Raw genomic sequence first — 16,164 nt, forward strand, 5'->3', positions numbered from 1 at the left:
CCAATATTCAATATTTCAATATTTTGAAGGTGTAAAGGGTCCAAAGAAAATATTTCCAGATATGCCATTTGGAAACATGGACAGTGATAAGATCGAGGCTAGGAAAGGAATGCTTGAGACCTATCTCAAGGTGCATAATTAATTTACTTTTTATAAAATGACTTACTTTCTTGTAGGCTTAATGTACTTTTATTCACAGACATTTTTCAATTGTTTTTTTCAGCATCTCTGTGCTATACCCGAAATAGCCAACAGTGAACAGATGCAAGAGTTTCTGGCTCTGAATACAGATGCCCGGATTGCCTTTGTCAAAAAACCTTTTATTGTGTCACGCATTGACAAGGTTAGTCACTGGTCATATTTTCATTAAATAAGTCAAGCGTTTAAGTAGTAATTGTAATTATTCTAGAAACAAAAATGTGTAATCTTATATCTAAATTATAGGGTGTCTAGATTTGATATCAAATATTGGTTCGTTATCAGCAAAAAAACCAAGTATGCAATTATATCGGCTTGCATCTAAAACCTTCGATATAAGCGCTTCGATGCAAACAGTACTGCAGTGCATTTACTAGCGCAACAGCCATTTAACAGCTAAATGTCCTCCACAAGGTTGGTCTTTTCTTGAATTTTAGTGAACACTGTGGGCTATAGGCTAATAGGAGCTAGCAGCTACACAACATTTAAGCACACAATAACACACAAGCTAGACAAATGTAATACATGTCCTTAATTGAACAATATCGCAATCTAAAACACGACATTTGTCAATACAAACAAGTATTAAATAATTATAGTTGCAGTTACAAAGTCTCAAAGGCGGAAGCATATTAGAAAGTATTCAGTTACAAACGTGTCTGCATCATTTAACTTACTGCGTCATGAGCTAAATGCTGGCCAATAGGTATCTCTTTAAAAATCAATTACCACTCTATTTCAGCATAAAGCGGACCTCTGATGATTTTATATCTATACTTAAAACACCTCCTTCTGGTTTAATATGTATTGGATATACTTTGGTGTAAATTTTGGTGTAAAAATAGATTCACCCAGTCACAACATTAGGTATACCTGCCTACTCCGATCGATACAGCACTGCTTAAAAAAATGCTGATTTTATCAGCATCTATGTCACTGCATGTTGCAGGTCAGTGATATTATGTGCATGCCAAGATTAGATGAAAATAATACTTTATCTGGCCTTCTCTTATGTTTCCTTAAACCAAGTAGTAATGTCGAGTTTTGTCAGTCACTTTAAAAAAAGTAATCCGATTACTGACTATACCTTTAAAGAGTAACTTAGTTACCTTATCGAATGCTGTATTATTTACAAGTTAGATTGTTAGTTTAATTTTGTTGCCAGCACAGAGTGTAGAACAAACCTTTATACTCTTTATCTTTAGCTGACAAAAAGTCAAAAATAATGTGTATGTATTTTTACATCCTCTTTAAATTGGACGCTATGGAATTTTTGAACTGTAGCAGAAGTAAGTAATAGTAATTATAATACAGAATAATAAGTTGTTGTAATAATTTATAAGTAATAGTGCTGCCAAACAATAGATGCAGACTAGAGATGCGCGGATAGGCAATTTATTTCATCCGCAACCGCGGCAGAAAGTCGTCAACCATCCGCCATCCACCCGATGTAACGTTTGATCAGAACTGCATCCGCCCGCCATCCGCCCGTTGTTATATATCTAATATTAATTAAAAAAAAAAAAAAAGGGTGAAAACTACGCGAATTGCACCTTGTGCAGACAAGATTTTTCGATCGGACACGGAGGAATTAGCGATGTAAAAGACCACGTTGGGACAAAAAAACACAAGTCTAATGCCGTTGCTAGCGATACAAGTGGAAAACTTTCAACGTTTTTCGTCGCCCAAACAGATTCTTTGGATGTGATAAATGCCGAAGTTTTATTTACGGAGGCAATAATTGAGCATGGACTTCCAATCGCACTGGCTGATCACATGGGACAGTTAATAATGTAATGCAACCTTTAAAAATCATTACGCGGTGATCGCGATCCCAAAAATAAACTTTTCTTGCATGATAATGTCCAGAAAAATTCGCTTTATATTACTATAGAGTCCTTTTAACGAATGAGTTTGATGGTTTATCACAAACCTTAAATGAAAGAAGTCCTTTGTTCTCCTGCAGCATGGCCTTGCTTTGTGTTTGGTGCGCCATCCTGTCGGCTGTATTTCACAGCACGACATACTGTTAAAAGTGTTTTTACTATTTATACTTTCAATTAACAAATTGAAGTCTTGTGAAAGGTTGACAGGATAACTGGCATTAACTGTCAAAATAATTTCAAACTATTGAAGTTAGCTTACAGAATAAACATGTCAATCAACCCATATGATTTTTGCTGTAATATTTTTGTTTTGAAAAGTCACTGTGACTGATAGAAAAGTGATGGTTTTAGCAACATTTTAACCTGTCTGAATGCTAATAATCATTTTGCGAGCAAGCAGGTAAGCTACGCGGGCGGAGCGCGCGGAGTGACCCATGTTACGAGCCCCCGGCCACGGGGGTGGCGGGCAGGTAAGGTGCTTACCTGCTGCGCGTGACGCCGGCCGCGGCGAAAGCGGACGAGGCGGGGTGTCGGTGCGGTGGGCGCGGTAGTGACCCTGGACGTGCGTCGGGCCCTTCTCGCGGATCGCCTCAGCTACGGCTCCCGGTGGGGCCCTCTCGGGGGAAGGAGCCTCGGTCCCGGACCCCGGCGAGGCGTCCCTCCGCTCCGTAAAAGTGTCCATCTCTTTTTTTTTTTTTCTTCTGTTGTGGCATATGCTGCAGGTGCCTGCTCGTTTTTCGTATGTGGGTAACAACATTTAACTATGTATATATATTTCCCAATTGGTTTAACTGCCACCCGCAAAAAAAAAAAAAAAAAAAAATCTAATTAATCCGCCCGACCCGACCCGCGAGCGGATAAAATCTTATTTTTTTAAATTTCATCCGCCCGATCCGCGGATAATCCGCGGACTCCGCGGTTGTGTCCGCAAACCGCGCATCTCTAATGCAGACTCAATGAAGGACCCACAATCATTTTCATTAACTTTTCATTACCTGAACATATTCCAATTGAAATCATTGCTTTGTCATAGTAGATAATTATGGTCTGATCACGGGCATATTTGGGGTCCCAACGCAAAACTAGTCACTGGAGCTCGCCACATAACAAAAATAATGTATAATTTACCATGTTGTTACTACCACGCGAGCTGCACATTACTGCACAATTATCACCTATCCCAACTTTTACTGTAATTGATAGGAACAACAATCAACATCTGGTATAGTTTACCATTTCGAGCACAAAATACTCCAATATTTGCGATTAAACACGTCACTCTTCTCATCATTTCTGCATCCTACACCGCTGCAGAGCACATACAATTCAGTGTCACTGAGAAAAAGGTTGACACCGTGGATAGTTCTATTAAAAACTTTTTATTTTTCTCTTGTCCGCTTTACTTGGTTAATTCTGCTTCATTTTCATAAAAATATATTTTGATCTCCCTGATTCAAGTCTGCACATGCCATTAATATGGAATGGTCCATTACAAGAGACAATTTCAAATCTATTATGATTTTTGATTCATTATTATGAGCAAAGATTAAGACAAAATATATAGATAATTGTTTTGAATGAGAGAACATTTATTTATTGTTTTTATGAAACATTTAGGGGCCCCTATGTCTCCGCCTGTTGCCCAAGGGCGTGCCTTATTTTGAGTTTGTTAGTGTTTTCCTGTGTTTAGTGCTGTCGTTCCTGTCCTGTGCTTTTGTTTTGGTGGCACTTTAGTTTTTGTGTTTCCCTGCAGCGACTTGACACCTGCCTTTGAGCGCTGTTCCCCGCACTTGTTTTGTGTCATCAAATAGCACTATTTAAGTTGAGTATTGGCCACCATTTTTTGTCGGGACCAAAATAAAAGCACAGGACAGTAACTAAAGCACTTAACACAGCAAAACTCAAAATAAGGCACGGCCACCCTAAAAATCTTGCGGCCTTAAGTAACTTTCTGTTTACCAATTTGGTACACTCCTGGGTCTGATCACCGCTTTTTGAATTAAACTCGTGCTGAAAATGTGAATTGTGGCGATCATGCAGTCAGTCCTCGAGACTCAAGAAGAGAGCAAACATATTTTTGCTAAGTAAAATGACAAAAATAGTAACGCACAGTGACTTTGGATAAGTAACTTTAATCTGATTACTGGTTTCGAGTTAGTAACGCGTTAGATTACTTGTTATTGAAAAACATGGTCATTGTAGAGTAACGCGTTACTGGCATCATAGGTAATGTTGCGATGGCGGCTCTTTTCTCGTTGGAGTTCAGCGGCTAATCCAATTTTGTAGTAGCCCAAATGTTGTAGACAAATAAACGCAGAAATATACATTTAATAGTACCGCATTGTCTGGATAAACATTTTGAACCGTATTAAAAAAGGTGAAAATCTTACTCATCTCCTAAAGAATGAATAAGGATATCAATGACTTTTCTGTTTTGTTTGATCATCCGTTGTACTGCCGTCTTACAGGCACAGTTTGGAAACAATTAAGGTATGTAAATAAAAATGTACAAAATCTTTTTATGGAAATATAAAAGTTATATATCTGCGGCCTACAGTCTAGTGCGGCTAATATAAGAAAAAAGTGTTTCCACCCATTTTAAATTCAGTGGGTGCAGTTTATATCCCGGTGTGGCTTATGGTCTGAAAAATACGGCATTTATTTAAGTTTTAGCAACATCATGTGTTGACAATTTTAATTTCCAGCAACATCATGTGTTGAAAATTTTAATTTCCCCTCGGGGATTAGTAGAGTATTTCTGATTCTGATTCTGATCAGTCTCAGCTGGTCGGCTCAGTAGAGGAGGAGGCTTCCCGATACAATATGTCCAAAAATGACTACATATGTACATCCGCCAATGTGTGACGTCACAGATTCCTCAGTGTCCCAAATACTCAAAAACCTCGCAAACAGATGCATCCAAAACTGCGAGCCAGTTCACGGCCAAATGCTGGAACATTTAACGATTTAGCTTTGTTTAACGTGAGTATCCAACATTGTAACAATTATTATTAAAAAAAGACTAAATTCATTATAGGTCCCCTTTAAAGACCACATAAATCCATTCCGGACAGGTAATGCAAATAGTGAGAGTATGTCATACCTACCGTTGTTCCCCGTTTGAGTAATTTACCTTGATCAAGTCTTTTCTAACATTCCACACTACAAAATAATAAAAGTATGTATGCAGCGTGGCTCAGTTAGTAGAGCGGCTGTGCCAGCAACTTAAGGGTTTCAGGTTAGATTCCAGCTTCAGCCATCCTAGTCACTGCCGTTGCGTCCTTGGGCAAGACACTTTACACACCTGTTCTCAGTGCCACCCACACTGGTTTAAATTTAGCTTAAAGATGTATATAATAGGTTTTGCTATGTAAAGCGCTTTGAATCTCAAGAGAAAAAAACGCTACATAAATATAATTCACTTCACAAGATTCATGCTGATATCGTATCGGATCAATATCGGAAGTGTCAAAGTTTTATCGGGACACCCCTACTAAATATGTTAAAACTAGATTAGACATTTTACAAAGTGACATCCAATTAAAATATTTACATTACCATTGTGTTGAAGTGTCATAAGCGCAGAAATATGATGAATGCAAAGAACTGTACTGTTTGGTGTATTTTTTCATAAATAATATTGTTTACTCTGTAATTGATGTCATATTAATGCAGATTGTGATGAATGCAATCGTGGACACCCTGAAAACCGCTTTTCCTCATTCCGAGCCCCAGAGCCCAACTGAGGAAAATGAAGGCGAGGTGATCACGGACAAAAAGAGCAAGTATGTGATTCTCACCCCGAGGGTGGGGATTGTTGAGATTTACTCAATAGTTTTCAGTTTACCCAAGACTCAGTTTAGGCTATTAGGAACTAAAAACTTAAAGGCGACTGAGCTTAGCAGGTTTGAAATAAAAAGGTTTTCTCAAGCTGTATCACTACACCTGACAACCTAACGTCATATAGTGTGTTTCACACTTTGAAAACCCCCTGCATTTTAGGTTTCAGACATGTTTAATGTTTTTTCATCAGCAAATAGTGTATGAATTTGCTCCTGTTACAAATGATCATCTTTCTAAAGAGAAGCTATGGCCAAGTAAAACAAGGTGAACTACCAGTGAAGACCTTGTAGGCTTAGAAAGTTGTAGCATTGTCTTTGGTGCTAATACGGATTACCAAATGTTATATGTTAACACGCTTATATAAAAAAATTTTCGGAAAATGTTTTCTGAATAATGAGAATCACGCAAATTTGGCTTCTGGGTGAAATTTCAGATTGAACCTAAAATGCCTAAAATATAATCTAAACATATTTTTTAGGTTATCTTAATTTCACCCTTAAACATTTGAATGCTCATGTCCAGCTGTTCAATTACTTTTTCCACAACTTGGTGTCTAACAAGGAACTGAATAGCAACATTCACAACGATGTGGGATCCATGAATGACCCAATATCAATCAATCAATCAATCAATCAATCTTTATTTATATAGCCCTAAATCACAAGTGTCTCAAAGGGCTGCACAAGCCACAACGACATCCTCGGTACAAAGCCCACATACGGGCAAGGAAAAACTCACCCCAGTGGGACGTCGATGTGAATGACTATGAGAAACCTTGGAGAGGACCGCATATGTGGGTAACCCCCCCCCTCTAGGGGAGACCGAAAGCAATGGATGTCGAGTGGGTCTGACATAATATTGTGAGAGTCCAGTCCATAGTGGATCCAACATAATAGTAAGAGTCCAGTCCATAGTGGGGCCAGCAGGACACCATCCCGAGCGGAGACGGGTCAGCAGCGCAGAGATGTTCCCTGCCGATGCACAGGCGAGCGGTCCACCCCGGGTCCCGACTCTGGACAGCCAGCACTTCATCCATGGCCACCGGACCTGTGCCCCCCCCCCCTCAAGGAAAAGGGGAGCAGAGGAGAAAAGAAAAGAAACGGCAGATCAACTGGTCTAACAGGGGGGCTATTTAAAGGCTAGAGTATACAAATGAGTTTTAAGATGGGATTTAAATGCTTCTACTGAGGTAGCATCTCTAATTGTTACCGGGAGGGCATTCCATAGTACTGGAGCCCGAATAGAAAACGCTCTATAGCCCGCAGACTTTTTTTGGGCTCTGGGAATCACTAATAAGCCGGAGTTCTTTGAACGCAGATTTCTTGCCGGGACATATGGTACAATGCAATCGACAAGATAGGACGGAGCTAGACCGTGTAGTATTTTATACGTAAGTAGTAAAACCTTAAAGTCACATCTTAAGTGCACAGGAAGCCAGTGCAGGTGAGCCAGTATAGGCGTAATATGATCAAACTTTCTTGTTCTTGTCAAAAGTCTAGCAGCCGCATTTTGTACCAACTGTAATTTTTTAATGCTAGACATAGGGAGCCCCGAAAATAATACGTTACAGTAATCGAGACGAGACGTAACGAACGCATGAATAATGATCTCAGCGTCGCTAGTGGATAAAATAGAACGAATTTTAGCGATATTACGGAGATGAAAGAAGGCCGTTTTAGTAACACTCTTAATGTGTGACTCAAACGAGAGAGTTGGGTCGAAGATAATACCCAGATTCTTTACTGATTCGCCTTGTGTAATTGTTTGGTTGTCAAATGTTAAGGTGGTATTATTTAATAAATGTCGGTGTTTAGGAGGACCGATAATCAGCATTTCCGTTTTCTTGGCGTTGAGTTGCAAGAAGTTAGCGGACATCCATTGTTTAATTTCATTAAGACACGCCTCCAGCTGACTACAATCCGGCGTGTTGGTCAGCTTTAGGGGCATGTAGAGTTGGGTGTCATCAGCATAACAATGAAAGCTAACACCGTATTTGCGTATGATGTCGCCTAGCGGCAGCATGTAAATACTAAAGAGTGCAGGGCCAAGAACCGAACCCTGAGGAACTCCGCACGTTACCTTAACATAGTCCGAGGTCACATTATTATGGGAGACGCATTGCATCCTGTCAGTAAGATAAGAGTTAAACCACGACAAAGCTAAGTCTGACATACCAATACGTGTTTTGATACGCTCTAATAAAATATGATCGACGGTATCGAAAGCAGCGCTAAGATCAAGAAGCAGCAACATAGATGACGCATCAGAATCCATCGTTAGCAGTAGATCATTAGTCATTTTTGCGAGGGCTGTCTCCGTAGAGTGATTTGCCCTGAAACCGGATTGAAAAGGTTCACAGAGATTGTTAGACACTAAGTGTTCATTTAGCTGCTGTGCGACAATTTTTTCGAGGATTTTCGAAATAAAGGGAAGGTGGGACACCGGTCGGTAGTTTACCATGAGGTCAGGATTAAGGTTAGGTCTTTTGAGCAGAGGATGAATAACCGCTTTCTTGAATGCTAGGGGAACAGTGCCAGAGGAAAGTGATAAGTTTATAATATTTAGCACTGATGGACCTAATAATACAAAAAGCTCCTTGATAAGTTTCCCAGGAAGTGGGTCAAGTAAACATGTTGTTTGTTTTATCCCACTTACACGCTGTAATAGTTCCTCTAATGTTATTTCATCAAAAAGAGAGAGACTATTTTGTATTGCAGTATCCGTCGTAGATACAGTTGTATCTGTGTTCATAGAACCCAGTTGTAGCTGGGATGCGTTGTCTTTAATCTCCTTTCTAATGAGTTCAATTTTCTTATTAAAGAAATTCATAAAGTCATCTGCCGAGTGGGTGGAGCTATTGGGAGGAGTCCCTTGTTGGGTTAGCGATGCTACTGTACTAAACAAAAATTTAGGGTCGTTTTTGTTGAGGCGGATGAGATTTGAGTAATATTTAGCTTTAGCTAAGGTAAGCATGCGTTTATACGATATTAAACTATCACTCCATGCTTGATGGAAAACCTCAAGCTTGGTCGCGCGCCATTTGCGTTCCAACTTTCTACATGATAATTTATGAGCTCTGGTTTCCTCTGTAAACCATGGGGTGCGCCTTTTAGGGGCCCTATTTTGTTTTAGCGGTGCTATACTATCAATGGTTTTGCGCAGGGCATTGTCAAAGTTGTTAGTGAGGTTATCAATAGAGCCGACATAATTTGGGAATGGTGCCATTACCGAAGGCAGTAGGTCAGCGAGAGTCATCGTTGTGGCGGCATTAATGTTGCGGCTGCTATAGCAGTTATTATTATTATTAGTTTGTTGACAATGAGTCAGAACTTCGAATTTTATAAGGTAATGATCGGACATTACTTTAGTATACGGGAGTACCATAACTTTGGAGGTGGTGACACCCCTGACCAGCACTAGATCTATCGTATTGCCGTTGCGATGCGTAGGTTCATTTATTATTTGTGTAAGACCACAGCTATCAATTATAGTCTGGAGCGCCACGCACTGAGGGTCCGATGGGGTATTCATATGGATATTAAAGTCCCCCATTATGATTATATTGTCTGCGTACGTCACTAGATCAGCAACGAACTCTGAGAATTCATTAATAAAGTCCGAGTAGGGCCCTGGGGGTCGGTAGATAACAGCCATATCGAGAGGCAGCGGTGCGACAGACCTCATAGTAAGCACCTCAAACGATTTGTATTTATTATTTAGGTTAGGGGTAAGGTTAAAGTTTTCATTGTATATTAGTGCGAACCCCCCACCCCTTTTAAGGGGACGGGCAATATGCGCATTCGTATAGTTAGGAGGAGATGCCTCATTTAGCGCAAAAAATTCGTCTGGTTTGAGCCAGGTTTCGCTAAGACCAATGACGTTAAGATTGTTGTCTCTAATGACCTCATTAACTAATAACGTTTTGGGAGACAATGATCTTATGTTTAAAAAGCCCATATTATAAGTATTGGGCTGTTTTGACGAGTTTTTGTTTAAATTATCCGTAGTAGAAATATTAATAATGTTGCGTTTATTATACGTAGTGCACTTTAAATAGTTTCGACCATATCTAGGAATTGATACGACGGGAATTTTCAGATTGTTTGCTTGATGCTGCGATAGACTGAACGCATCATGATTTGCCACCTCAGTAGAATGCATATCTACCTCTAACACATTCACAACAGAAAACACATTATGTGAGTTGTGTCTTATTCTAAGAGAATTGCTATGCGTACAGGAATTATCCAGCCTGGCGCTGGCTAGTTCTAGCTTAACTGACTCCTCACCCGGACTAGCAGGCTCTGTAATTGCCTGTGACCGGGCTTGCTCTAGTGTAGTTAGTCAAATGTGACTTAAACAGTAGTCTATATTCTTAGACAGGATGATGGCGCCTTCCTGGTTAGGGTGAAGGCCGTCCCTCATCAGCAAGCCTGGTTTGCCCCAGAAAGAGGGCCAATTATCAATAAACGTTAGTCCCTGTTGTCTACAGAAGCTAGCCAGCCACTTGTTAAGCGAGACTAATCTGCTATATCTCTCATCATTGCCTCTCGCAGGCAGGGGGCCAGAGACAATTACTCGATGCCTGGACATCTTTCTAGCGAGATCACAAGTCCTGGCTATGTTTCTCTTTGTAATCTCTGACTGTCTCATTCAAGTGTCATTGGAGCCAACGTGTACAACTATATTCGCATAACTAGTGGTGCGATTAGCCTGTCGTACGTGTTTACTAGGCCTGTTGCGAGTTAGCTCCCTAAGATTAGCCTCAATGTCAGGTGCTCGGGCCCCCGGGATGCACTTAATTGTGGCTGGTTTGCTAAGCTTTATGTTTCGGGTGATGGAGTCCCCTATGACTAAGGTGTGGTGCCCGGTAGACTGGGGTGTAGGACTAGCTAAAGAGCTAAATCTATTATGCGTCTCAACCGGTACACCGTAGCTTGTAGGCCGCTTAGGACTGCTACAGGCTGGGCTAGTTAGCTCGCTACAGCTAACGCTAGCAGATGTGTCCGCAACATCTAAAGTTACGAGATTACTCTGCTCTAACTGGCGGACACGGCCCTCTAGCAGAGCCAGCCTCTCCGTGAGTAAGGTGCAAGACGCGCAGGAAGCCATACTCACGGTGTTTTCTGTCACCGAGTGAAGTTCCTGCTGTCTTCCGAGAAGTCCTGGTCACGGTGTGCAGGAGTAGACTCCTTCTGACCGGCGCCCGGCGACGCCTTTCTCTGCGCTAGCTTCGTTAGCTTAGCAGCTAGCTGCTAGCTAGCTGCGGGAGGGGTGGAGAGACAGAGATCGGGTGATTTGCAAGTTAAATAGTACTACTAAATATGTTGAGAAAGTAATAAAGAAAGCTGCAAAACAATTTAAAAGCACACAAATAGAACGATACTTAGCTTTTTCGAAACAGCGAGCAGTCAGCGAGCAGTCACGCACGGTGAACCGGTGAAAATACATTTCTTAGTTCAATTAAAATTGCTTTTTGAAAAGTCCTCTTCATTAGCGTTGAGTATTGTTGAACCTCTTGCAACCGCTATTCGACAGCATGCAAATATTAAAGGCATCCATACCGCAACCGTTCATCATAAAATAAGCCTTTATGCTGATGATGTATTACTTTTCTTACAAAATCCACATTCTTCTCTTCAAGATACAATCTCACTTATCAATAAATTCAGTTCTATTTCAGATTACTCCATCAACTGGTCCAAATCTACTGTGTTACCAATTAATTTTGACTTTCAGAGCACCTCATCGATTCCACTGCATAAAGGGAACATTAAATACCTGGGAATCAATATTTCCTCCTCATTGTCAGATCTGAATCGCTTGAATTACTCCCCAATCTTAAAATCGATTGAGGATGATCTGGCGCGTTGGAAAACACTGCCAATCTCACTTATGGGAAGGGTTTCTACCGTGAAAATGATGGTCTTGCCTAGGGTTAATTATCTATTTTCAATGATTCCAACCAAACCTTCTCAAATCTGGTTTAAGTCACTAGACTCACACATCAATCAGTTTCTTTGGAAGAGTAAACCAGCACGAATCAGCCTTAAAACTTTACAAAAACCCAAAGAACATGGGGGGTCTAGAACTCCCAAACTTTTCCTATTATTTCCTTGCAAATAAACTACAATATATATTAAAATGGATCAATCCCACTTTATTAGATAGTTTATGGTTAGAGATTGAACAATCACTTAGCCAGGAGATCCCAATTTCTAACTTGCCCTTTATTAGCCAAATTCTCCAAAAACACAACTGCTTTAAAAGTATTAATATACGCACTACCTTAACAGCTTGGTGGGAGTTTTTGAAAATAACTGGGTCCCCGCTCACTCCATGCCAATTTACGCCTATTTGGAATAATCCTGATTTTCTTTTAAACAAGAAGCCATTGAACTTTCCAACATGGTATGATAAGGGAGTCGGATGCCTTGGGGATATCATCAATGCAAACAGTTTTATCTCTTTTAAAAGTTTAATAACACAATATGCAATCAATCCTAATAAATTTCTAGAATATATACAAATCAAATCTGTAATCAGCGCAAGATTCAACAAAACAACATGGGAAAGTAACCCTACGACCGTTAAATTCTTCAAAACATCTGCCCCCAAAGCTTTATCCAAATTATATGCTCTCTTATCAAAAATAGACAACACAATAAGTATTCCAACTTCTAAATGGCACTCAGACGTATCAACAAGCTGTGACCCAGAATTCTGGAAACAAATATGCCTCAATACTACTCGTTTGATTAAGAATCCAAATGTACGACTGATTCAGCTCAAAATACTTTACAGAATACATTACACCGGTCTAAGAATGTATAAAATGGGTTTAGCTGACTCTAACATCTGTGTACACTGCTCAGATAATAAGATAGATAATTACTTGCATTCAATGTGGTCCTGTGCTCCCGTGAGTAACTTTTGGCTTGGAGTGTGCGAGAACCTATCATTAGCGTTAGAGATTCCTATTCCCATCTCCCCCGCACTCTGCCTGTTGGGTGATCTCTCCGCAACTGATCTTGATATAAACAAAACATACCTCCTTATAAATGCGTTAGGCATCGCCAAGAAAACTATTCTCATAAATTGGAAATCAAAAAATAATTTATGTATAAACCTTTACAAAAACATTTTATTAGATTATGTAGTTATGGAAAGAATGTCTGCTGAATCAAACCAACAACTGACAGAATTCCGATCTCTTTGGGCACCGCTAATTAATTTTCTGACCTGACTCCCTTGGGGGCCGGGGCTGGGGCTCTGTCCCGGGGGTCTTGCTCCGTGGGTGGGGGGTCCTGGGTGCCGGGGGGCCGTGTGCCGCGGGGTCGGGTGGGCCTGGGGTGTGTTTCCTGGTTCCGGCCTGGCGGGCCGATCCGTGGGTGGTCTGGTGGCTGGGGGTGGGTGGAGGTGCCTGGGCGGGTGTTGGGGTGCGGGTGGGGCTGTGGGCGGCCGCCTTGGGTTGGTTGGGGGGGCTGTCCCTCCCGTGGGTGGTTGGGCGGGGGGTTGCGCCCGTGGGGCTGGGGTCTTGCCGCTGTCGGGCGGGGGTCGGCTCGTGCCCCTCTGGCTCCCGGTGTCCGTGGGCTTCCTCCTTCCCCTGGGGCGCGGGGCGGGGTCTGCCCGGGGTCGCCCTGCGCTGCGGCTGTGCGGGCCTGCCTGGTGCCGGGTTGGGGGGACTGCTTGCCTCCCTTGTTGGGGCCCCGGCGGTGCTGCCCGACTGCCCTGCGGGAGTCCCCCTCCTGTGTTTTACTCTGCCCTTATTTTTTTATTAATTTTATTTATTTATTTTAATTTATTTTATGTGTATATATATATATATATATATATATATATATGTATGTATGTGTATATGTATATATGTATGTATGTATGTGTATGTATGTGTATATATATGTATGTATGTGTGTATGTATATATATATATATATATATTATTATTATTATTATTATTATTATTTTTTTTTAATCTATTTAATATATTTAACTTATTCTGTTAAATTATATATGGGTACGCGTGTATGTGGGTGTGTGTACGTTTGTATATATGTATGGTGAAATCTGTGTGTATGTATGTAGGTACATATGTATGTGTCGCTGCCCCGGTGTGCATTGCTGATCGCGGCGCCGGGTCTGCTGAGGTGCCGTGGCATGCCGGCTGTGGGCGCAGGGCTGGGCCCTTATGGCTTTTTGCCGGATGGGATGCCTGGTGGGTGGTGGGCGGGGGGGGCCTGGACGTGCGGGAGGGGCTGCGGGGTTTGGTGGCGTTGGGCACTGTTGGCGACCAGGCCTCTTGTTTATTTTTATTTATTTTATTTTATTTAAAGGGTTTATTTTTTCTTTTTTCTTTTTTTTTCTTTTCTTTCTATTTTTATTTTATTTTATTTATTTTTTTCTATTTTTTTTTTGTGTGTGTGTGTGTTGTGTATGTATGTGTTTGTGTATATGTGGGCTTATGTATATGTGTGTGGGTGTATTAATGTGTATATATGTGTGGATGTGTATGTTTATATGTATATGCATGCGTGTGTATATGTGTGTATGTGTATGTATATGTATATGCATATATGTATGTGTGTATGTATGTGTATATGAATGTGTAGGTGTGTGCATGGGTGTGGATGTCCGGTGGCTCAATTGGCCTGGCTGTGGATGAGTTGGGGTAGGTGGGTTGGTGGCCTCGGTGGTAGCCGGGGGTGTGCGTTGTTGTGGTTTACGGGGTCGGTCGCTTTTTTGTTTTGGTTTCGGCGGCCGCGGGTGTTTACGCTGCGGACGGGCGGTGGTGGTGATGGTTGCTGCGGTGATACCAGCGGTTGGCATCGCTGTGTTGGGTTGGAGTGGTTGGGGGACTGTGGCTGGTGTCTGTGCGCTTGTGGGGTTGTGGGGCTGGCTGGCGTTGGCTTGCCGGCTGGTTTGGGGGCTGGCGGGCGGACGGGATGCATTGGCTTCTTCCCCCGTTGGGGGGCTCCTTCCCCTGGCCGGGACTCGTATGGGCACGTTGCTGTGTGGATGGCCGGGATGCGGTGTTTGCATTGGGCGTGGGGGCTGTGCGGTTTTTCTGCGTTTGGTTGCCGGTATGGGCTCTGCAGGGTTGGGTTGGGGCGGGCGGGGGATGGCTTTGTTTGGCGGGGGGAGGGCTCGCGTGGCGTCACGTTAAAGTGGTCTGGTGTGGGTCACGGGCTGTGGCGGGGGGTGGCGGCCTCCTGGCCGTAGTTCCTGGTTGTCGGCCGCGTGGACTGGGGGGGATGTCCGGGCTCTCTACTCCTCCTACTTATAGCGCACACAGTCACACATATATAGGACTTTGGGGATTTTCCTGCGGGGAGGCATGGCGGGGGGTTGAGGATGCCTCCAATGGGGCTCCAGTCCTCCTGTCTTGTCCCCTGCTCGTCCATCCCTCAATCTTAGCTGCATATTAGACACTTAGGATTTGGGGGGCTTGGTTTGGTTGGGACCCACCATGACCTTGATGTCCCCCAATTTTAATCGCATTATTAGTTCCCACAAGCATACATATCTCACTCACGCTACAGTACACACATCAATAGGGACTGGAGGTCGGCTGTAACGGCTGACCTCCTAATTTTGTACACATGCATGGGGGGTTTGGGGTTCGGCGCACCCCTCATTGCCTCGTCGGCCGGCGGGGACTGCGGTCTGGTGGCCTGCCAGGCTTTTATTCATTTATTATTGTTATATATATTTTTTTATTTTTAATGTATTTATTATTTTTATTTTTATTATTTACTTATTTTTATTTTATTTTATTTTTTTAAATTTTATTTTTTATTTTATTTTATTTTTTTATTTTTTATTTTTTTAATCTTATTATTTATTTGTGTGTGGCGTCGCGCGGGTCTCACTTCCTGTTGGGTGGGGTCTGTGACCGTGTGGCCCGACCTTGCGCTGTGGGGTCTCTGTTGGTGACTTGGTGTGGTGGTGGCGCAGCCCCCGTGTCTGGTCTGGATGCTGTGTCTCGGTTGTTTGGGCGGTGGTGTGTTTGTGCGGGTTTGGGTTGGGGTGGGGGGCCTTTTGGTTGGGGGGGTTGTTGGTGTCTCTTGTTTGCGTGTTGGCGTTCGGGCTGACTGGCGGGCTGGCGCCGGCTGGTCTCCGTGGTCCTGGTGGCATGTGGTTGCTGGTCGCAGTTTTTTTTTGATCGCTTTGATTTGATTGGCTGGTGCTGGCTGTCTGGGGTTATTGCGGCTGCTGTTTCTGCTGCCGTTTGTTTGTGG

At 42.4% G+C, this 16,164-nt stretch overlaps 1 protein-coding gene across 3 annotated transcripts in view; it reads left to right on the forward strand.

Annotated features, from left to right (window-relative positions):
• Positions 1 to 16,164, forward strand: part of LOC133572642 (sorting nexin-19-like) — a 67,226-nt gene that overhangs the window by 21,206 nt on the left and 29,856 nt on the right. For all 3 annotated transcript variants that reach the window (XM_061925490.1, XM_061925489.1, XM_061925491.1), the window contains exons 6-8: positions 30 to 130; positions 224 to 343; positions 5,760 to 5,869. In XM_061925490.1, the coding sequence (XP_061781474.1) occupies positions 30 to 130; positions 224 to 343; positions 5,760 to 5,869 (331 nt within the window). The remainder of the gene's footprint in view (positions 1 to 29; positions 131 to 223; positions 344 to 5,759; positions 5,870 to 16,164) is intronic.

This window comes from Nerophis lumbriciformis, linkage group LG30 (genome assembly GCF_033978685.3).
Source record: "Nerophis lumbriciformis linkage group LG30, RoL_Nlum_v2.1, whole genome shotgun sequence".
Classification (NCBI taxonomy): Eukaryota; Metazoa; Chordata; class Actinopteri; order Syngnathiformes; family Syngnathidae; genus Nerophis; species Nerophis lumbriciformis.